Genomic DNA, 16,195 nt, shown 5'->3' on the forward strand with positions numbered 1-16,195 from the left:
TACGGATACCACTGAGGAAAAAGCTTCTGGCCCCAGTGCATGTGGCGAGCACACATACCTAACATGGAATGGACATGAGCACCAGTTACGGAAAAGGTAACTGTCTTTTACTGCAAGCTAAGTTAGGTCTAAAGGGTGCGTAAACCCTGTCTACTTATCAGGGATTTTTCTTTTAAGGACTTCTGACTTTTCATTTTGCTAATATCATGCATGAATTAATCCAATTAAAATGCCCTTGTAGAAAATATTTGCACCACAAGTAAATTCTTTTGATGCAATTCTATTATATAATTTTAACATGAGTTCATCAGAATTATTTGCCTGAAGTGCTATTTAATAAATGTTAATTCTAAGACTATAGGTAGTTTTTTGTTCAAATCCAATGAAATCACATCTTTTCCATCCCTTCTGCAGGTTTCAAACTTGCTTTCAATTATCTGAAAGATAAGAAATATGTGGAAGCAATAGAAGTTTGTCATGATGTAAGTTCTACAGAAAACTTTTAATTAGATCATGAAATAGATTGTGCCTAATTTATTGACTATCCGTCTTTTCTTTTTCACTAGGTTTTGAAGATATGCCCAAGTTACCCAAAAATTAGAGAAGAGATTTTGGAAAAGGCTCAAGCAGCTCTCAAACCCTAAAAATAAAAGTCTGGATAATATGAAATGCTTTGATATCAGAAATATGTCAATGAGCACTAGAAATAAAAACATATTTAAAGTAAGGATTATTAGGCATTTTAGATGTTCTAATTAGTACAAAACTCAGCCTTGCCTCTTTGCAGAGAGTACGCTACTGAAAACTCCTGGAAATAAACAGCTATTATGACTCAGGCATGGCCATTAAATTGTGTATATGGACTGACAAAGGGGAATTGTAAAATCAGCAGAAGAGTGTATCCTCTTTATCTTATCTACATTATTTACAGGATTCAGTTTAAAAGAAAACAGAGTGGGCCTGATTATCATTTTTAATAAGGCCCCTTTCTATCATTCTGTCAGAGTGAAGGAGTCTTAAAGTGAGAGTTAAACTACGTTTACATACACTTTAAATCCCCTTTAGCCTACCAGAGTGGTGTAAGGAGGATTTACTGTAAATAGCACTCAGGCTCAATATATTTAATTTACAGTATATCAAAGTACTTCAAAACTTTCCTAAACTCTGTACTTAAAATATTTTTAAAGGTTCCCTTTATGGCATGCCTGTGGGACTCACTTGCCTAGTGAATGTCATATTTAAAGTTCTTTTCAAAGAAGTATGTATTTCTGTATGTATTAACTCTATAGTGTTTAAGCAATGACTGGTTATTCAGATCAGACACCACTTTAGTGTCTTATCAACAAATATGGTTTAGACATTTATATTTAATAAAACTAAGTCATCCTTTTGAAAAAAAATCTACTAATCTATGCTTTAAAAAAATAAATGAACTATTACTGTTCCAAGGTGCTGTATGGTTTTTGGTTTTGAACTTTATTTTTAAAGCTTCTTCATTCATTGATTTTACTTTTTTTTAAGACACTTGCTGAGAATTCATTTTGAAATATTTAGATATAACAGAATTTTTCTCCACAACTTAGTTTAATTCAGCAGGAGCATTGGCTGACAGAGAGAGAAATGTCATTTTTATTCACAGCTTCTTCAAATAATCAAACAATTCAGAGCAGTTATATTGAAATAAATAATTTATCCTCCAATAACAAAAGCAGAAGGCAGGGCAAGGAAAAGTAATTTGTCCCTTTTCCTTTGTTTATTGATGATTGAGACCAATATATAAAGTAAATTATTATGTATCAACAAACTCTTTTTGCTTATGTAGTTATGAGGTTCTGTTAGAGATGGACATACTCATCTTGCCTAATTTTGAGCCAACTTTAATATGGACTTTGAAAGTTCAAATCAAGCTTGAGTGATTGTGAGTTTGCATTCCACTTAGATGAGACTGTGAGAAGAGAGTGCAGAGAAAGAAACTTGAATGAAAAATGAAATGCCAAATGTAGGTTACTTACATAAGTCTAGCTTTTGGCAGGGATCTTCTCTCACTAATACATAATTCTGGATCTGATTTAGGAAAGCACTTAAACATGTGTTTAAGTTCATCCCTATCAGGACAACATTTAAGCACATGGTTAAAGTTAAGTATGTTTTAAGTGCTATCTTGAATAGAGATGCTTTACTGAGTTGGGGCCATAAAGGAGAGGAAACAAAGCTTTTACTGCAACATAGAGAAGAGTCTGAACTGCAAAGTTCAAAGGTAGACTTTGTGTTCTGTTTATTTTATATTGAGAGGTTTGCTGTGATTACTGGAGTTGGATGTGAGGTTTCCCAAGGTCTGGGAGTATTTGGATTCAAGGTTTTGGTTTGAACTTATCTCTAATTATAGATTAAGTACCAATACATCATATCTACTAAGAAATGCATGTAATTGACAAAAAATGGTTCATAATGTTGGTAAACTTCAACTAACAATTATGTGTTGAATTATACACAGTAACTACAATGAAGTTTCAGAGTAGCAGCCATGTTAGTCTGTATCCGCAAAAAGAACAGGAGTACTTGTGGCACCTTAGAGACTAAAAAATTTATTTCAGCATGAGCTTTTGTGAGCTACAGCTCACGAAAGCTCATGCTGAAATAAATTTGTTAGTCTCTAAGGTGCAACAAGTACTCCTGTTCTTTTTACAGTGAAGTTGTTTTTCATGCACATTGTAACTGTACTGTAAATATAGTTTAGTAAATGTATAGGACTTTGTGGCACATCAGGGCTGCCCAGAGGGGGGGGCAAGTGGGGCAATTTGCCCCAGGCCCCGGGCTCCACCGGGGCCCCCACGAGAATGGCTGAGGCCCCGGCCCGACCCCGCCTCCACGCCTCTCCCGGAGCCTCAACGCATCCAGCAGCGTCCCTGAACAGCACTGCAGCATGGCTCCGGCGGGGCCCCTGAGCTCCGCTCCGAGCCGTGTGGTCAGAGGGCGGGGCTGCAAGCTCCAGTGGGGCCTGAGTTCCCTCCGCTTGGCGTGGAGCTCACAGCCCTGCCCCCTGACCACGTGGCTCTGAGCGGGGCGGAGCTCAGGGGCCCCGCCGAAGCCACGCTGCCGCTGTCGAGGGACGCTGCTGGATGCGCTGAGGCTCCGGGTGAGGGGGGGAGCTGGGGGTAAGGGGCCGGGGCCAGGGGGGTTGGCTAAGGGGCAGGGAGTCCCAGGGGACAGGGAGGGGGCAGAGGTTGTGGGGCGGTCAGGGGACAGGGAATGGGGGGTTGGATTGTGGGCATTCCAGGGGTCTGTCAGGACTCAGCGGGGGGTGGATAGAGGTCGGGGCAGTCAGGGGACAGAGAGCAGGGGTAGGGTCCAGAGGTGGTTGGGGGTGGGGTCTCTGGGGGACGGTGAGGGGACAAGGAGCAGGATGGGTCGGCGATTCTGAGGGGGGGCGGGCAGTCGGGGGGGCAGGAAGTGGGTGGGGGTAGGATGGGGGCAGGGCCAGGCTGTTTGGGAGGCACAGCCTTCCCTACCCTAAAGCTCATTCAGCAGTTTGAGGCTTGCAGAAGAGCCAAGCTGTTAGCTTTTCCATTAGGGCTACCATCCCTTTCACTTCTCAAATGCCAAATTATAGTCTATATTTAATTTCAGTGCCATAGGGAGATTCATGTCAGGGGAGGGTAGCTTCATTTAAAATTAGCCATTGGGGAAGGGATCACATGAGAAGAGCAAGTATCAGAGGAGTAGCCGTGTTAGTCTGGATCTGTAAAAGCAGCAAAGAATCCTTTGGCACCTTATAGACTAACAGACGTTTTGCAGCATGAGCTTTTGTGGGTGAACACCCACTTCGTCGGACCCACTTGCATCCGACGAAGTGGGTATTCACCCACGAAAGCTCATGCTGCAAAACGTCTGTTAGTCTATAAGGTGCCAAAGGATTCTTTGCTGCTTTTATGAGAAGAGCAATATCCTTCCCAACCCTACCAAGGGAGACACCCCCCTCTGCATTCCGTGAGGCTCCAGAGGAGTTAATTCAGTGGTTCTCAAACTTTTATACTGGTGACCCCTTTCACTTAGCAAACCTTCGCGACACCCCCTCCCCCTTATAAATTAAAAACACGTTTTTATATATTTAACACTATTATAAATGCTGGAGGCAAAGCGGGGTTTGAGGTGGAGGCTGACAGCTCGTGACTTCCACTAATAACCTCATGACCCCCTGAGGGGTCCTGACCCCCAGTTTGAGAACCCCTGGGTTAATTTAATTTTAGCACCCTGTGTCCATTCACATGCATGTGCTATTTTGAGCATTTCAGTTTTCACAACATAGGCTCATCCCAGATTCTGGAACAAGCTCAAATGCTCAGTTCATGGAGTATGTACATAAGCTATACTAAAGACAAACCCACAGGAACCATCTCCAGTTTGTGAGGGACCCCATGGAGCCAGTCTCTAGGAAACAGATACATTCATGGAGGTTAAGTCCATTAATGGCAATTAGCCAGGATGGGTAAGGAATGGTGTCCCTAGTCTCTGTTTGTCAGAAGGTGGAGATGGATGGCAGGAGAGAGATCACTTGATCATTACCTGTTAGGTTCACTCCCTCTGGGGCACTTGGCATTGGCCATTGTCGGTAGACAGGATACTGGGCTGGATGGACCTTTGGTTTGACCCAGTATGGCTGTTCTTATGTTCTAAGCTAAATGAACCCAAAGTTATGGAGACAGATATGAGTCAAGGAAGCCAGCAGAGTATCAGAAACCTGGAAAAATCTCTGACTGGATGGGCTCAGGCGTTTGGTCACAAATTTTGGATTTTTTTTTAAGCAGAATTTTTTATTGTTTCTTTAAACAATCAAACACAGCAAGCAGCAAATATTTGGCCACACACTTCTGAAACCCCAAACCATATTCAGGTTTTGGCAGACTAATTTCAGCTTTTCAATTAAAAATAAAACCGCAACAAATTTTGAAGGAAAGCAGACATTGTCCATGATTTTTTTCTGCTTTTTAAAAACCCCTAGTTTTCAATCCAGAAAAAGTTTTGACAGAAAATATTTGTCCAACCCTTTTAATGAGCTTTAGTGCCTTTTAGCACTAGCTGATGCTGAGAACCAGTGATACCTTGTAAAGAAGTTTTCTCAAAACTGGGTTTGTGCCGAAATGCGGAAGGTTTATTTTTCCCAGGGCTGCCCGTGGGGGCGGGGAGCAAGTGGGGCAATTTGCACCAGGCCCCGCAGGGACCCCCACGAGAATATAGTATTGTATAGTATTGCAATTTTTTTATGGAAGGGGCCCCCAAAATTCAGGCCCCCTAAATCCTCTGGGCGGCCCTGTGGCACATACTAATATCAAAACTACAGTATAGTTATGAAATTAATACATCTACACTATATAAGATGAATGAACTTCAACTTTGGTTTTCTGAATCTTTGTAAACAAATTGTTTAAGACTTACAAAATCTCAAACTCTATTGTGTTCACCCAAGGCTAGTATTTACAGTATTGCATAAGTTATGGTCTATATCTTGATGAGTAGAATTTGACAGCATGGAACTTGTGATGCCCTGGAAATATCCTTTCAATATTCCTAGCCATGAATTTGGCACTAGTGAAGTAGAGACATTCCCCAGAAAATCAATTCCAGGTTTTATTGGAGCCTTAGGGTATGTCTACACTACAAAATTAGGTTGAATGTATAGAAGTCGGTTTTTCAGAAATTGTTTTTATACAGTGGATTGTGTGTGTCCCCACACAAAATGCTCTAAGTGCATTAACTCAGCAGACTGGGTCCACAGTACCGCAGCTAGCGTTGACTTCTGGAGCGTTGCACTGTGGGTAGCTATCCCACAGTTCCTGCAGTCTCTGCCACCCATTGGAATTCTGGGTTGAGATCCCAATGCCTGCTGGGGCAAAAACAGTGTCGTGGGTGATTCTGGGTACATGTCATCAGGCCCCCCTTCCCTGCCTCCCTCTGTAAAAGCAACGGCAGACAATCGTTTCACACCTTTTTTCCTGGGTTACCTGTGCAGACGCCATACCATGGCAAGCATGGAGCCCACACAGCTGACCGTCACTGTAAGTCTCCTGGGTGCTGGCAGACGTGGAACTGCATTGTTACACAGCAGCAGCTCATTGCCTTTTGGCAGCAGACGGTGCATTATGACTGATAGCCATCGTCATCATACTCCTGGGTTCTCTTTTAACAGACCTCTGTGAGGTCAGTCAGGGGGGCGTTGGTAGATATGGCAGTAACTCAGCCAAGTCGTTCCCATCTTCTGCTGAGCACCCAGGAGATGATGATGGCTAGCAGTCCTACTGTACCGTCTTCTGGCGAGCAGCCAGGAAATGATGATGGTTAGCAGTTGTAATGCAGCATCTTCTGCCGAGCACCCAGGAGATGATGATGGGTAGCAGTTGTGATGCAGCATCTTCTGCCGAGCACCAGGAGATGATGATGGCTAGCAGACGAACTGCACCGTCTGCTGCCAGCCTAAAGATGTACAATATAGATGGAGTGGATCAAAACAAGAAATAGACCAAATTTGTTTTGTATTCATCTGCTTCCTCCGGCCCTCCATGAAATCAACAGCCTGCTAAACCCAGGGTTTTGAGTTCAATCCTTGAGGGGGCCATTCTCTGTGACAGTTGTTTGTGTTTCTCCTTGACGCAAAGCCACACCCTTTGTGGATTTTAATTCCCTGTAAGCCATGTCCATCAGTCACCCCTCCCTCCTTCAGAGCAGACAATCGTTTTGCATCTTTTTTCAGCCCAGATGTCATAGCACAGGGATCATGGAGCCCACTCAGATCACCACGGCAATTATGAGCACTGTAAACACCACACACATTATCCTGGAGTATATGCAGAACCAGAACCTGCCAAAGCAAAACCAGGCGAGGCGACGGCAGCACAGTGACAAAAGTGATGAGGACATAGACATGGACACAGACTTCTCACAAAATAGGGGCCCCGGCAACGTGCACATCATGATGTTAATGGGGCAGGTTCATGCTATGGAACGCCGATTCTGGGCCCGGGAAACAAGCACAGACTGGTGGGACCACATAGTGTTGCAGGTCTGGGACGATTCCCAGTGGCTGCAAAACTTTTGCATGCATAAGGGCACTTTCATGGAACTCTGTGACTTGCTTTCCCCTACCCTGAAGTGCCAGAATACCAAGATAAGAGCAGCCCTCACAGTTGAGAAGCGAGTGGCGATAGCCATGTGGAAGCTTGCAACACCAGACAGCTACCGGTCAGTAGGGAATCAATTTGGAGCTGGCAAATCTACTGTGGGGGCTACTGTGATCCAAGTAGCCAATGCAGTCAAAGAGCTGCTGATATCAAGGGTAGTGACTCTGGGAAATATGCAGGTCATAGTGGATGGCTTTGCTGCAATGGGATTCTGTAACTGTGGTGGGGCGATAGATGGAACCCATATACCTATCTTGGCACCGGAGCACCAAGCCAGCAAGTACATAAACCGAAAGGGGTACTCTTCAATGGTGCTGCAAGCACTGGTGGATCACAAGGGACGTTTCACCAACATCAGTGTGAGATGGCCGGGAAAGGTACATGACACTCGCGTCTTCAGGAACTCTGGTCCGTTTCAAAAGCTGCAGGAAGGTACTTTCTTCCCAGACCAGAAAATAATCGTTGGGGATGTTGAAATGCCTATAGTTATCCTTGAGGACCCAGCCTACCCCTTAATGCCATGGCTCATGAAGCCATACACAGGCTGCCTGGACAGTAGTCAGGAGCTGTTCAACTATGGGCTGAGCAAGTGCAGAATGGTGGTAGAATGTGCATTTGGACATTTAAAAGCGCGCTGGCGCAGTTTACTGACTCGGATAGACCTCACAAAACCAATATTCCCATTGTTATTACTGCTTGCTGTGCGCTCCACAATATCTGTGAGAGTAAGGGGGAGACGTTTATGGCGGGTTGGGAGGTTGAGGCAAATCACCTGGCCACTGATTACGTGCAGCCAGACACCAGGGTGGTTAGAAGAGTACAGGAGGGTGCGCTGCACATCAGAGAAGCTTTGAAAACCATTTTCATGACTGGCCAGGCTACGCTGTGAAAGTTCTGTTTGTTTCTCCTTGATGAAGCCCCCCGCCTCCCTTGGTTCACTCTACTTCCCTGTAAGCCAGCCACCCTCCTCTCCCCTCTTCGATCACCGCTTGCAGAGGCAATAAAGTCATTGTTGCTTCACATTCATGCATTCTTTATTCATTCATCACACAAATAGAGGGATAACTGCCAAGGTAGCCCGAAAGGGGTGGGGGAGGAGGGAAGGACAAGGCTACAGTGCACTTTAAAACTTAAAAACTTTAAAACTTATTGAAGGCCAGCTTCTGTTGCTTGGGCAATCCTCTGGGGTGGAGTGGCTGGGTGGCGGGAGGCCCCCCCCACCGCGTTCTTGCGCGTCTGGGTGAGAAGGCTATGGAACTTAGGGAGGAGGGCTGTTGGTTATACAGGGGCTGTAGCGGCAGTCTGTGCTTCTGCTGCCTTTCCTGCAGCTCAACCATACGCTGGAGCATGAGAGTTTGATCTTCCAGCAGCCTGAGCATCGACTCTTGCCTTCTGTCAGCAAGCTGACACCACCTATCATCTTCAGCCCGCCACTTACTCTCTTCAGCCCGCCACTTCTCCTCGTGTTCATATTGTGCTTTCCTGCTCTCTGACATTGTCTGCCTCCACGCAGTCTGCTGTGCTCTGTCAGTGTGGGAGGACAGCAGGAGCTCAGAGAACATTTCATCCCTAGTACGTTTTTTTTCATTTTCTAATCTTCGCTAGCTTCTGCGAAGGAGAAACATTTGCAGCTGGTAGAGGAAAAGGGAGAGTGGTAGTTAAAAAGACACATTTTAGAGAACAATGGGTACACTCTTTCATGGTAAACCTTGCTGTTCACATTACACAGCACATGTGCTTTCGTTACAAGGTCTCATTTTGCCTCTTGTATTGAGGGCCTGCTGGTTTGGTGTGAGAGATCACTCACGCTTCACCCCTCTCCCCACGGCGTGGCTAACAGCGGGGAACATTTCTGTTCAGCCACAGCCAAACAGCCGAGCAGGAATGGGCACCTCTGAATGTCCCCTTAATAAAAGCACCCTATTTCAACCAGGTGACCATGAATGATATCACTCTCCTGAAGGTAACACAGCGAGATAAAGAACGGCTGTTGTTTGAATGCCAGCAAACACCAGGACCATACGCTGCCATGCTTTGTTATGCAATGATTCCTGACTACGTGCTACTGGCCTGGCGTGGTAGTGTCCTACAGTGGTGGATGGAATAAGGCCACCCTCCCCAGAAACCTTTTGCAAAGGCTTTGGGAGTACATCCAGGAGAGCTTTATGGAAATGTCCTTGGAGGATTTCCACTCCATCCCCAGACACGTTAACAGACTTTTCCAGTAGCTGTACTGGCCGCGAATGGCAGGGCAAATTAATCATTAAACATGCTTGCTTTTAAACCAAGTGTAATATTTACAAAGGTACACTCACCAGAGGTCCCTTCTCTGCCTTCAGGGTCCAGGAGCATGCCTTGGGTGGGTTTGGGGATTACTGGCTCCAGGTCCCAGGAGAGAAACATATCTTGGCTGTTGGGGAAACCGGTTTCTCCGCTTCCTTGCTGTGAGCGATCTTCAGTCTCTTCATCATCATCTTCCTCATCCCCAAAACCTGCTTCTGTGTTGCGTGATTCTCTATTGGCGGAGTCAAAGCACAGGGTTGGGGTAGTGGTGGCTGCACCCCCTAGCATGGCATGCAGCTCATAGAAGCAGTATGTTCGGGGCTCTGATCCGGAGCGGCCGTTTGCCTCTGGTTTTTTGGTAGGCTTGTCTTAGCTTCTTAATTTTCATGCGGCATTGCTTTGCGTCCCTGTTATGGCCTCTGTCCTTCATGCTCTTTGAGACTTTTTCTAATGTTTTGGCATTTTGTTTACTGGAACGGAGTTCAGCTAGCACGGATTTGTCTCCCCATACAGCGATCAGATCCTGTGCCTCCCGTTCGGTCCATGCTGGAGCTCTTTTGCGATCCTAGGACTCCATCATGGTCACCTCTGCTGATGAGATCTGCACTCACCTGCACCTTGCCACGCTGGCCAAACAGGAAATGAGATTCAAAAGTTTGCAGGCCTTTTCCTGCCTACATGGCCAGTGCATCTGAGTTGAGAGCACTGTCCAGAGCGGTCACAATGGTGCACTCTGGGATAGCTCCTGGAGGCCAATACCATTGAATTGCGTCCACACTACCCCAAATTCGACCCAGCAAGGCCGATTTCAGCGCTAATCCCGTCATCGGAGGTGGAGTAAAGAAATTGATTTGAAGAGCCCTTTAAGTCAAAAAATAAATAAATAAATAAATAAAAATAGGGCTTCATCGTGTGGATGGATCCAGGCTTAAATTGAGGTAACACTGCTAAATTCGACCTAAAATCGTAGTGTAGACCAGGCCTTAGTGTGTGATGGAAGAGAAGACTGTGAGATTGCTTAGCTCTCTGTAGATGTCTGGAAAAGCTACTAGTTCTTCAACTTAATTCTTCAAAGAAAAATCCTCTTCCTTAGCCTACATCTTATAGCTCATAATGGCTAGGCAGGTGGCGAGCTAAGGCTACTGCTTCCTATGCAAAATGTTCTTGTTTTACTTCTCTTTCCCAGCCACATGCATCCTGTTTTGAGTTTCACCCACTTGCTGCATCTAGATTGTGAACTTTTGGGGGGCCAGGATTGGGTTCTTACTACTTGTTTTTATAGCAATTAGTCCTGTGGGGCTCTGCTCTCTGTTTGGAGCCCACAGGCTTGACTACAATACAATACAAATAAACAATCTTCCACATTCCCCTTCATTCTGCCAGTGACACCAGTCTCCAGGGGTTTTTTCCTTCTCCCATTATTGACTTTATAACTTCTTCCTTGCAACCCTGTGTCCGGGGTCCTAGTGGGGAGCCAGCTGTGGTCATTCAATTAGGGTGAACTGCAAAGAATGGGGCAGCCAAACCAAAAACCTGGTGGCTATTCCAATGCTTAGATTTACCAAGCCAGCATAAAGCAGCTTCTTTATTATCTCACTGGTTACTCAGAAGTCCAAACAACACAGTTCCCTTAAAGTGATCCAGCCTCAGGCCTCCATCCAGGTACCCACGTCAAATATGATGAAAAGTTCTGTAAATCTTATTTCATCATATATAAAAAAAAAAGGTTCTATCAATCCCAAAGGATCGGACACATTACCTCCCAGGTTAATGATCTTACCCAAATACACACTACAGCCAATTCTTATTAACTAAACTAAAATGTATTAAAAAACAGAAGAGAGAGAGAGAGAGTATGGTTAAAAGATCAATATACACACAGACATGAGTTCAATTCATTGAGGTTCAGATTCACAGCAAAGATGGAGAGCTTTGTAGTTGCGAAGAGTTCCTTTAGAATTCAGTTCATAGGTCCTAGTCCAATGTCCAAATCTCTTATTCAGGGCATACCAGCTTAACTGGGACCTCAGTGTTGCGACTCAGACTTCCCCTGATGAAGTCTAAGCAGATCTGAGATGACAGGATCAGAACCCAAGGATCTTTTATATAATTTCATGTCTTTTGACAAGTTGGAATTCCTCAGGGAACAAAAGGTAATTAGGATGACTTTGAAGGAGGTCCATCACCAGTACTTAGCAATACGAATTAACATAAGGCCATTTGCTTGTTCCTCCACCATTCCCAGTACATTTCAAAGAGAGATGAATACTGAGATATCCCATGTTTACAATTCATTTACATGATAGGATGTTCTTTTGACCTCTGAATTATCAGAATACAGCATAGCCAGGGACTGTTGATTACATTGTCCACCCTACTCATACATATGTAAATACACAAAAACACAAACATAATCTTCCCACATGTCTTTTGAGGGTTATTTATTTTGCAGGATGTTTAACCCTTTCTAGCCATGCATCACAAACCCCCTTTGCATGGAGCAAATTTCCTAGTGCATTAGCTCCACCTCCTCTCTTTATTCAGATACCTCCTCAAGATTCATTTTTTTCACAAGGCCAGTAAGTATAGCACGGAACAGAAATCAGACAGTCCTTCAAGAGCTCTACCCTAAAACAGCTAAAGCAGAGGAATGCTGCAAACAGCTGTAGTTCATCATCGGTGTAATTTATTTCTCCTTTGGTATTACAACATGACATTACATCAAAGCAATTCAGCTGCAAAATGAATATGATACCCTGTGTATTATTGTAGAGTACAGATTATGGACAAACAAGCTAAATGGCATGATGTTCAAAAGCAAAATATACAAACAACAGAACTTTTCAACCCTGGGAATAAGCAATAGCCTTTGGCATAGCAAATTAGCAACAGAAACTAAGTGAGCATGCCAGGCCTAACAAAAATGATGAATTCTTTCATAGGCGCTGACTCTGTGGGTGCTCCAGGGCTCAAGCACCCATTGGGGAGGGGGGGAGGAATAGTGGGTGCTCAACACCCAGGAGCCAGAGCTTGAGTGTGGTATGTGATGAGTTCTGTGCTGCTAACAACTTCTGCTCTTGGGGCAGGGAGTTTCTTTATAAACAGAGGCAGGGGGATTAAGATAACAAAAGGCTTGTCATTAAACTAAATTGAGAATCGTTAGATGAGCCTGAAAGCATTCCCTGGCACTCCAGTTAAAAGATAGGAATAAATGGTCCATTTTCAGAATATAGAGAAGTAAATAGTGGTGTCCCCTGAGGGGCTTGTACTGGTCCGGGACCAGAGCTTGTTCAACATATTCGTAAATGATCTGCAAAAAGGGGTAAACAGTGAGGTGGCAAAGGTTGCAGATGACACAAAATTACAACACAGAATACGAAGTGTACAGTGCTCACTTTATTTGCACTGTAAAAAAAACAAAAGAAATAGTATTTTTCAATTCACCTAATACAAGTACGGTAGTGCAATCTCTTTAGCATGAAAGTTGAATTTACAAATGTAGAATTATGTACAAAATAAACCTGCATTCAGAAATAAAATAATGCACATTATTTTGTTTTTAAGTGCAGTTATGTAACAAAAAATATACATTTGTAAATACATTTGTAAGTTGCACTTTCACAACAATGAGACTGCACTAGAGTACTTGTATGAGGTGAATTGAAAAATACTATTTCTTTTGTTTATCATTTTACAGTGCAAATATTTGTAATAAAAATAATATACACTTTGATTTCAGTTACAACACAGAATACAATATATATGAAAATGTAGAAAGACATCCAAAATATTGAATAAGTTTCAATTGGTATTCTATTGTTTAACAGTGCGATTAAAACCACAATTAATCGCAATTATTTTTTTAATCATGATTAATTTTTTTAATTAATTGCGTGAGTTAACTGTGATTAATTGACAACCCTGGTAATTATGTAGTTCATAACAATTAAATCATTATTGAAATAGTAAAGATACCAATGATAGACACAGTCAATAACTAGAATATGAAAGACGTGTATAAATATGCTGAAAATAGTCTCTCCACAAAACTGCAGAGTGACACCCCACCCCACCCCAAAAACACACACACACATCACATCTCTTCAAAAGCACCCACCGGCAACAACAACAAAAAAGTCAGTTCCTATGAATTCAGTGGAAGTTTGTGAAGAGACTATTTTGGCCAGAAGGTCTCTTTCTGACTGAGAAAGAGAGAGAAGCTAAAAATGAACTATTCTATAGGGGGAGAAAACAAACATATTTTTCAACAATTTAAAGAAGTTCCCACTGCTGAAGTGTAAAGTGAAATCTTCAAAGGGTTCTTCTAAAGCAGCTGGTGTATGCCAGTGCTGGTGACAGGATATGGACAAGACGAATCAATGGATTCTACTTATACGGCAATAGGTATGTTCCAGCATTTGTTTCATTAACACTTCCTTATGGGCTAGATTGTGCCTTTAGGGCCTGATCCAGAGATCAGTGGAGTCAATGGAAAGACTCCTGTTTACTGCAGTGGGTTCTGGAACTGGCTTTTAAGGGACAGACCTCAATAGAGAGGGGTGTGGAGTTGCAGCGCCCAAGAGGTAACACTCCAAGTTCTTCTGTGTGCCTAGGGAATGTGTTGGCTGCTACTCAGTGTCTGAGGCTTTCTCTACACTATGCACCTTTTAGCAACATGGCTGTGCCGCTACAGCTGTGCCACTAAAAGGCGCGCAGTGTAGCTGCTGTTTATCGGCAAGAGAGAGCTCTCCCACCGACAAAAGACAGCCACCCCCAATGAGCAGTGGTAGCTTTGTCGGCAGGAGAGTGCTCTGGCCAACAAAGCTCTGTTCACACCGGCACTTTTTGTCGACAAAACTTTTGTCTTTCGGGGATGTGTAGACAAAGCCTGAGTCTCTCTCTCTCTCTGTGGGCCAGTGCAGTACGATAAAGGCTGCCCTTGCCTCGTTCCCTTTGAGGCTAGGTGTACCCTAAGGGGTACATCATCAGATGAGTCCCAGCATTTCCCCCACCCCCCCGCAAGTACAGGGACGGCCATTTTCCCTTCCATGAACATGCAATGTGGGAGGCAGGTTCCTTGCTCTGTCCCCCACTACACACACTTCTGCAAGGGCTAGGCCCTAGTTCACATTTAACTAATGTCTTATACTATTACTCTGACTAGACTCTGAAATACTGTCAAGGTGGATCCTTTATAAATGCCAGAAAATTAGATGGATTCATCTTTACTGTTAGGAGAATATGTGGCAAGGTGTAATCAAGGAGATGTTTAGAATGGCATTCAAACGCACGGCTGTGTCAGGACCAGGGTTCAAATGTGCTGCCACCAAAACCTAACAAACTGGTCCAAAAATGGCAGACTTATCATGAGGCCAAATGGTCTTGCAAGATTGCTACCGTCCCGGTTGGTGGAAATCCTATGAGAAGCTAACTTGCATTAAAATCCTGTGAGAATGGCTGCTCACAAGAGATTTCAGCTACATTTGAAATGGAACTAGAAAAATAGGCTCATAGATCTATTAATTCAAATCTGAGTGACCTTGAGAGACCTTGAGAGACTGTTTGGATACACTTTGCTTTTGAACCCTCTGTATTTACAACACAGGCCAGGTGATTTCATTCTACCTGTTTAACTCCCCACTGCAGTTTCTAATGGAAATAGCATTCTTCTATGATAACATCTACAGCTACATTACATGGGGCAAAATCATTTATAAGAGATATAAACCCTCATGCTTCAAGGCCCCAAACAACCACTAACTGATTGGGATTAGAAAGAAACTTTCCTGTGAGCAGGTTATTCCATTATGGGGTTTCTTGCTCCTTCCTTTGAAACATCTCTGACAGTGGCCAGCACCGGGTAAGTTATGAGACTATACAGACCTCTGGTGTGATCCTGGATGGCGATTCCTATGTTCTTCACTTCCTGTACTAAACTGTTGTATGTATGCATGCTGTTATACAATTGTTAAGATTCACCCTGTTGGTGACTGCATCTCAATAGTGGGTGAAGTGCCATTAACAGTGAAAGAGCCAAGTTCTCTCATTTACATGAACACAAACCCATTGGTTTAATTTATGTTGCACAGGTGTGGCTGGGAGAAGAATTTGGCTGCTAATTTCCAAAGAATTATGGAATTAAATGCAATATATACAGGTAAGATATTAATATTTATAATAATTGGAGCTAAACCTATCTTGAGCTCAGTGGTTTGAGCATTGGCCTGCTAAACCCAGTGTTGTGAGTTCAATCCTTGAGGGGGCCACTTAGGGATCTGGGGCAAAAATCAGTACTTGGTCCTGCTAGTGAAGGCAGGGGGCTGGACTCGATGACCTTTTGGGGTCCCTTCCAGCTCTACAAGATAGGTATATCTCCATATATAATATAATAATATAAAATATTTAATATTATGCTGTGCTGGAATGTTTAGCACAAGTTGGCATAATTTTTCCCTGGGCTCATAACTTGAGTATCCACTAAATAAATCATTGTTTTTTCAAGTCCCTGGGAATTTTGCAGGTGTGGAAGTGTTTATGTAACCTTGTGCTGGGTCATTAATTGGTTATCATTCCCCCCCGCCTATACATAGACCATTTCTGGTCAGTCTAGTGAGTTATCATGAGACAGTGCAGATAAACAATATTAATTACTAGTTCAAACAGAACCGCTTATCAGAGGGTTCAGTATAAAATGTATTTCACTGGGAAAGTGTTGTCAGTGCATTTTAAAAAATGATTCA

The 16,195-nt window shown here is 43.5% G+C and overlaps 2 protein-coding genes across 5 annotated transcripts in view; both read left to right on the plus strand.

Annotated features, from left to right (window-relative positions):
- The window catches only part of TTC21A (tetratricopeptide repeat domain 21A), a 63,793-nt gene extending 62,365 nt beyond the window's left edge, over positions 1-1,428 (plus strand). For all 4 annotated transcript variants that reach the window (XM_045003636.1, XM_045003635.1, XM_045003637.1 and 1 more), the window contains 2 exons: positions 415-482; positions 567-1,428. In XM_045003636.1, the coding sequence (XP_044859571.1) occupies positions 415-482; positions 567-644 (146 nt within the window). In that variant the 3' untranslated portion in view covers positions 645-1,428. The remainder of the gene's footprint in view (positions 1-414; positions 483-566) is intronic.
- Positions 1,429-2,173: 745 nt separating this feature from the next.
- LOC123364556 (chymotrypsin-like elastase family member 1) overlaps positions 2,174-16,195 on the plus strand; it is a 33,804-nt gene continuing 19,782 nt past the window's right edge. Inside the window, exons 1-2 of the mRNA XM_045006775.1 lie at positions 2,174-2,257; positions 15,545-15,612. Coding sequence (XP_044862710.1) covers positions 15,588-15,612 — 25 coding nt within the window. The 5' untranslated portion in view covers positions 2,174-2,257; positions 15,545-15,587. The remainder of the gene's footprint in view (positions 2,258-15,544; positions 15,613-16,195) is intronic.

This window comes from Mauremys mutica, chromosome 2 (genome assembly GCF_020497125.1).
Source record: "Mauremys mutica isolate MM-2020 ecotype Southern chromosome 2, ASM2049712v1, whole genome shotgun sequence".
NCBI classification, from domain to species: domain Eukaryota; kingdom Metazoa; phylum Chordata; order Testudines; family Geoemydidae; genus Mauremys; species Mauremys mutica.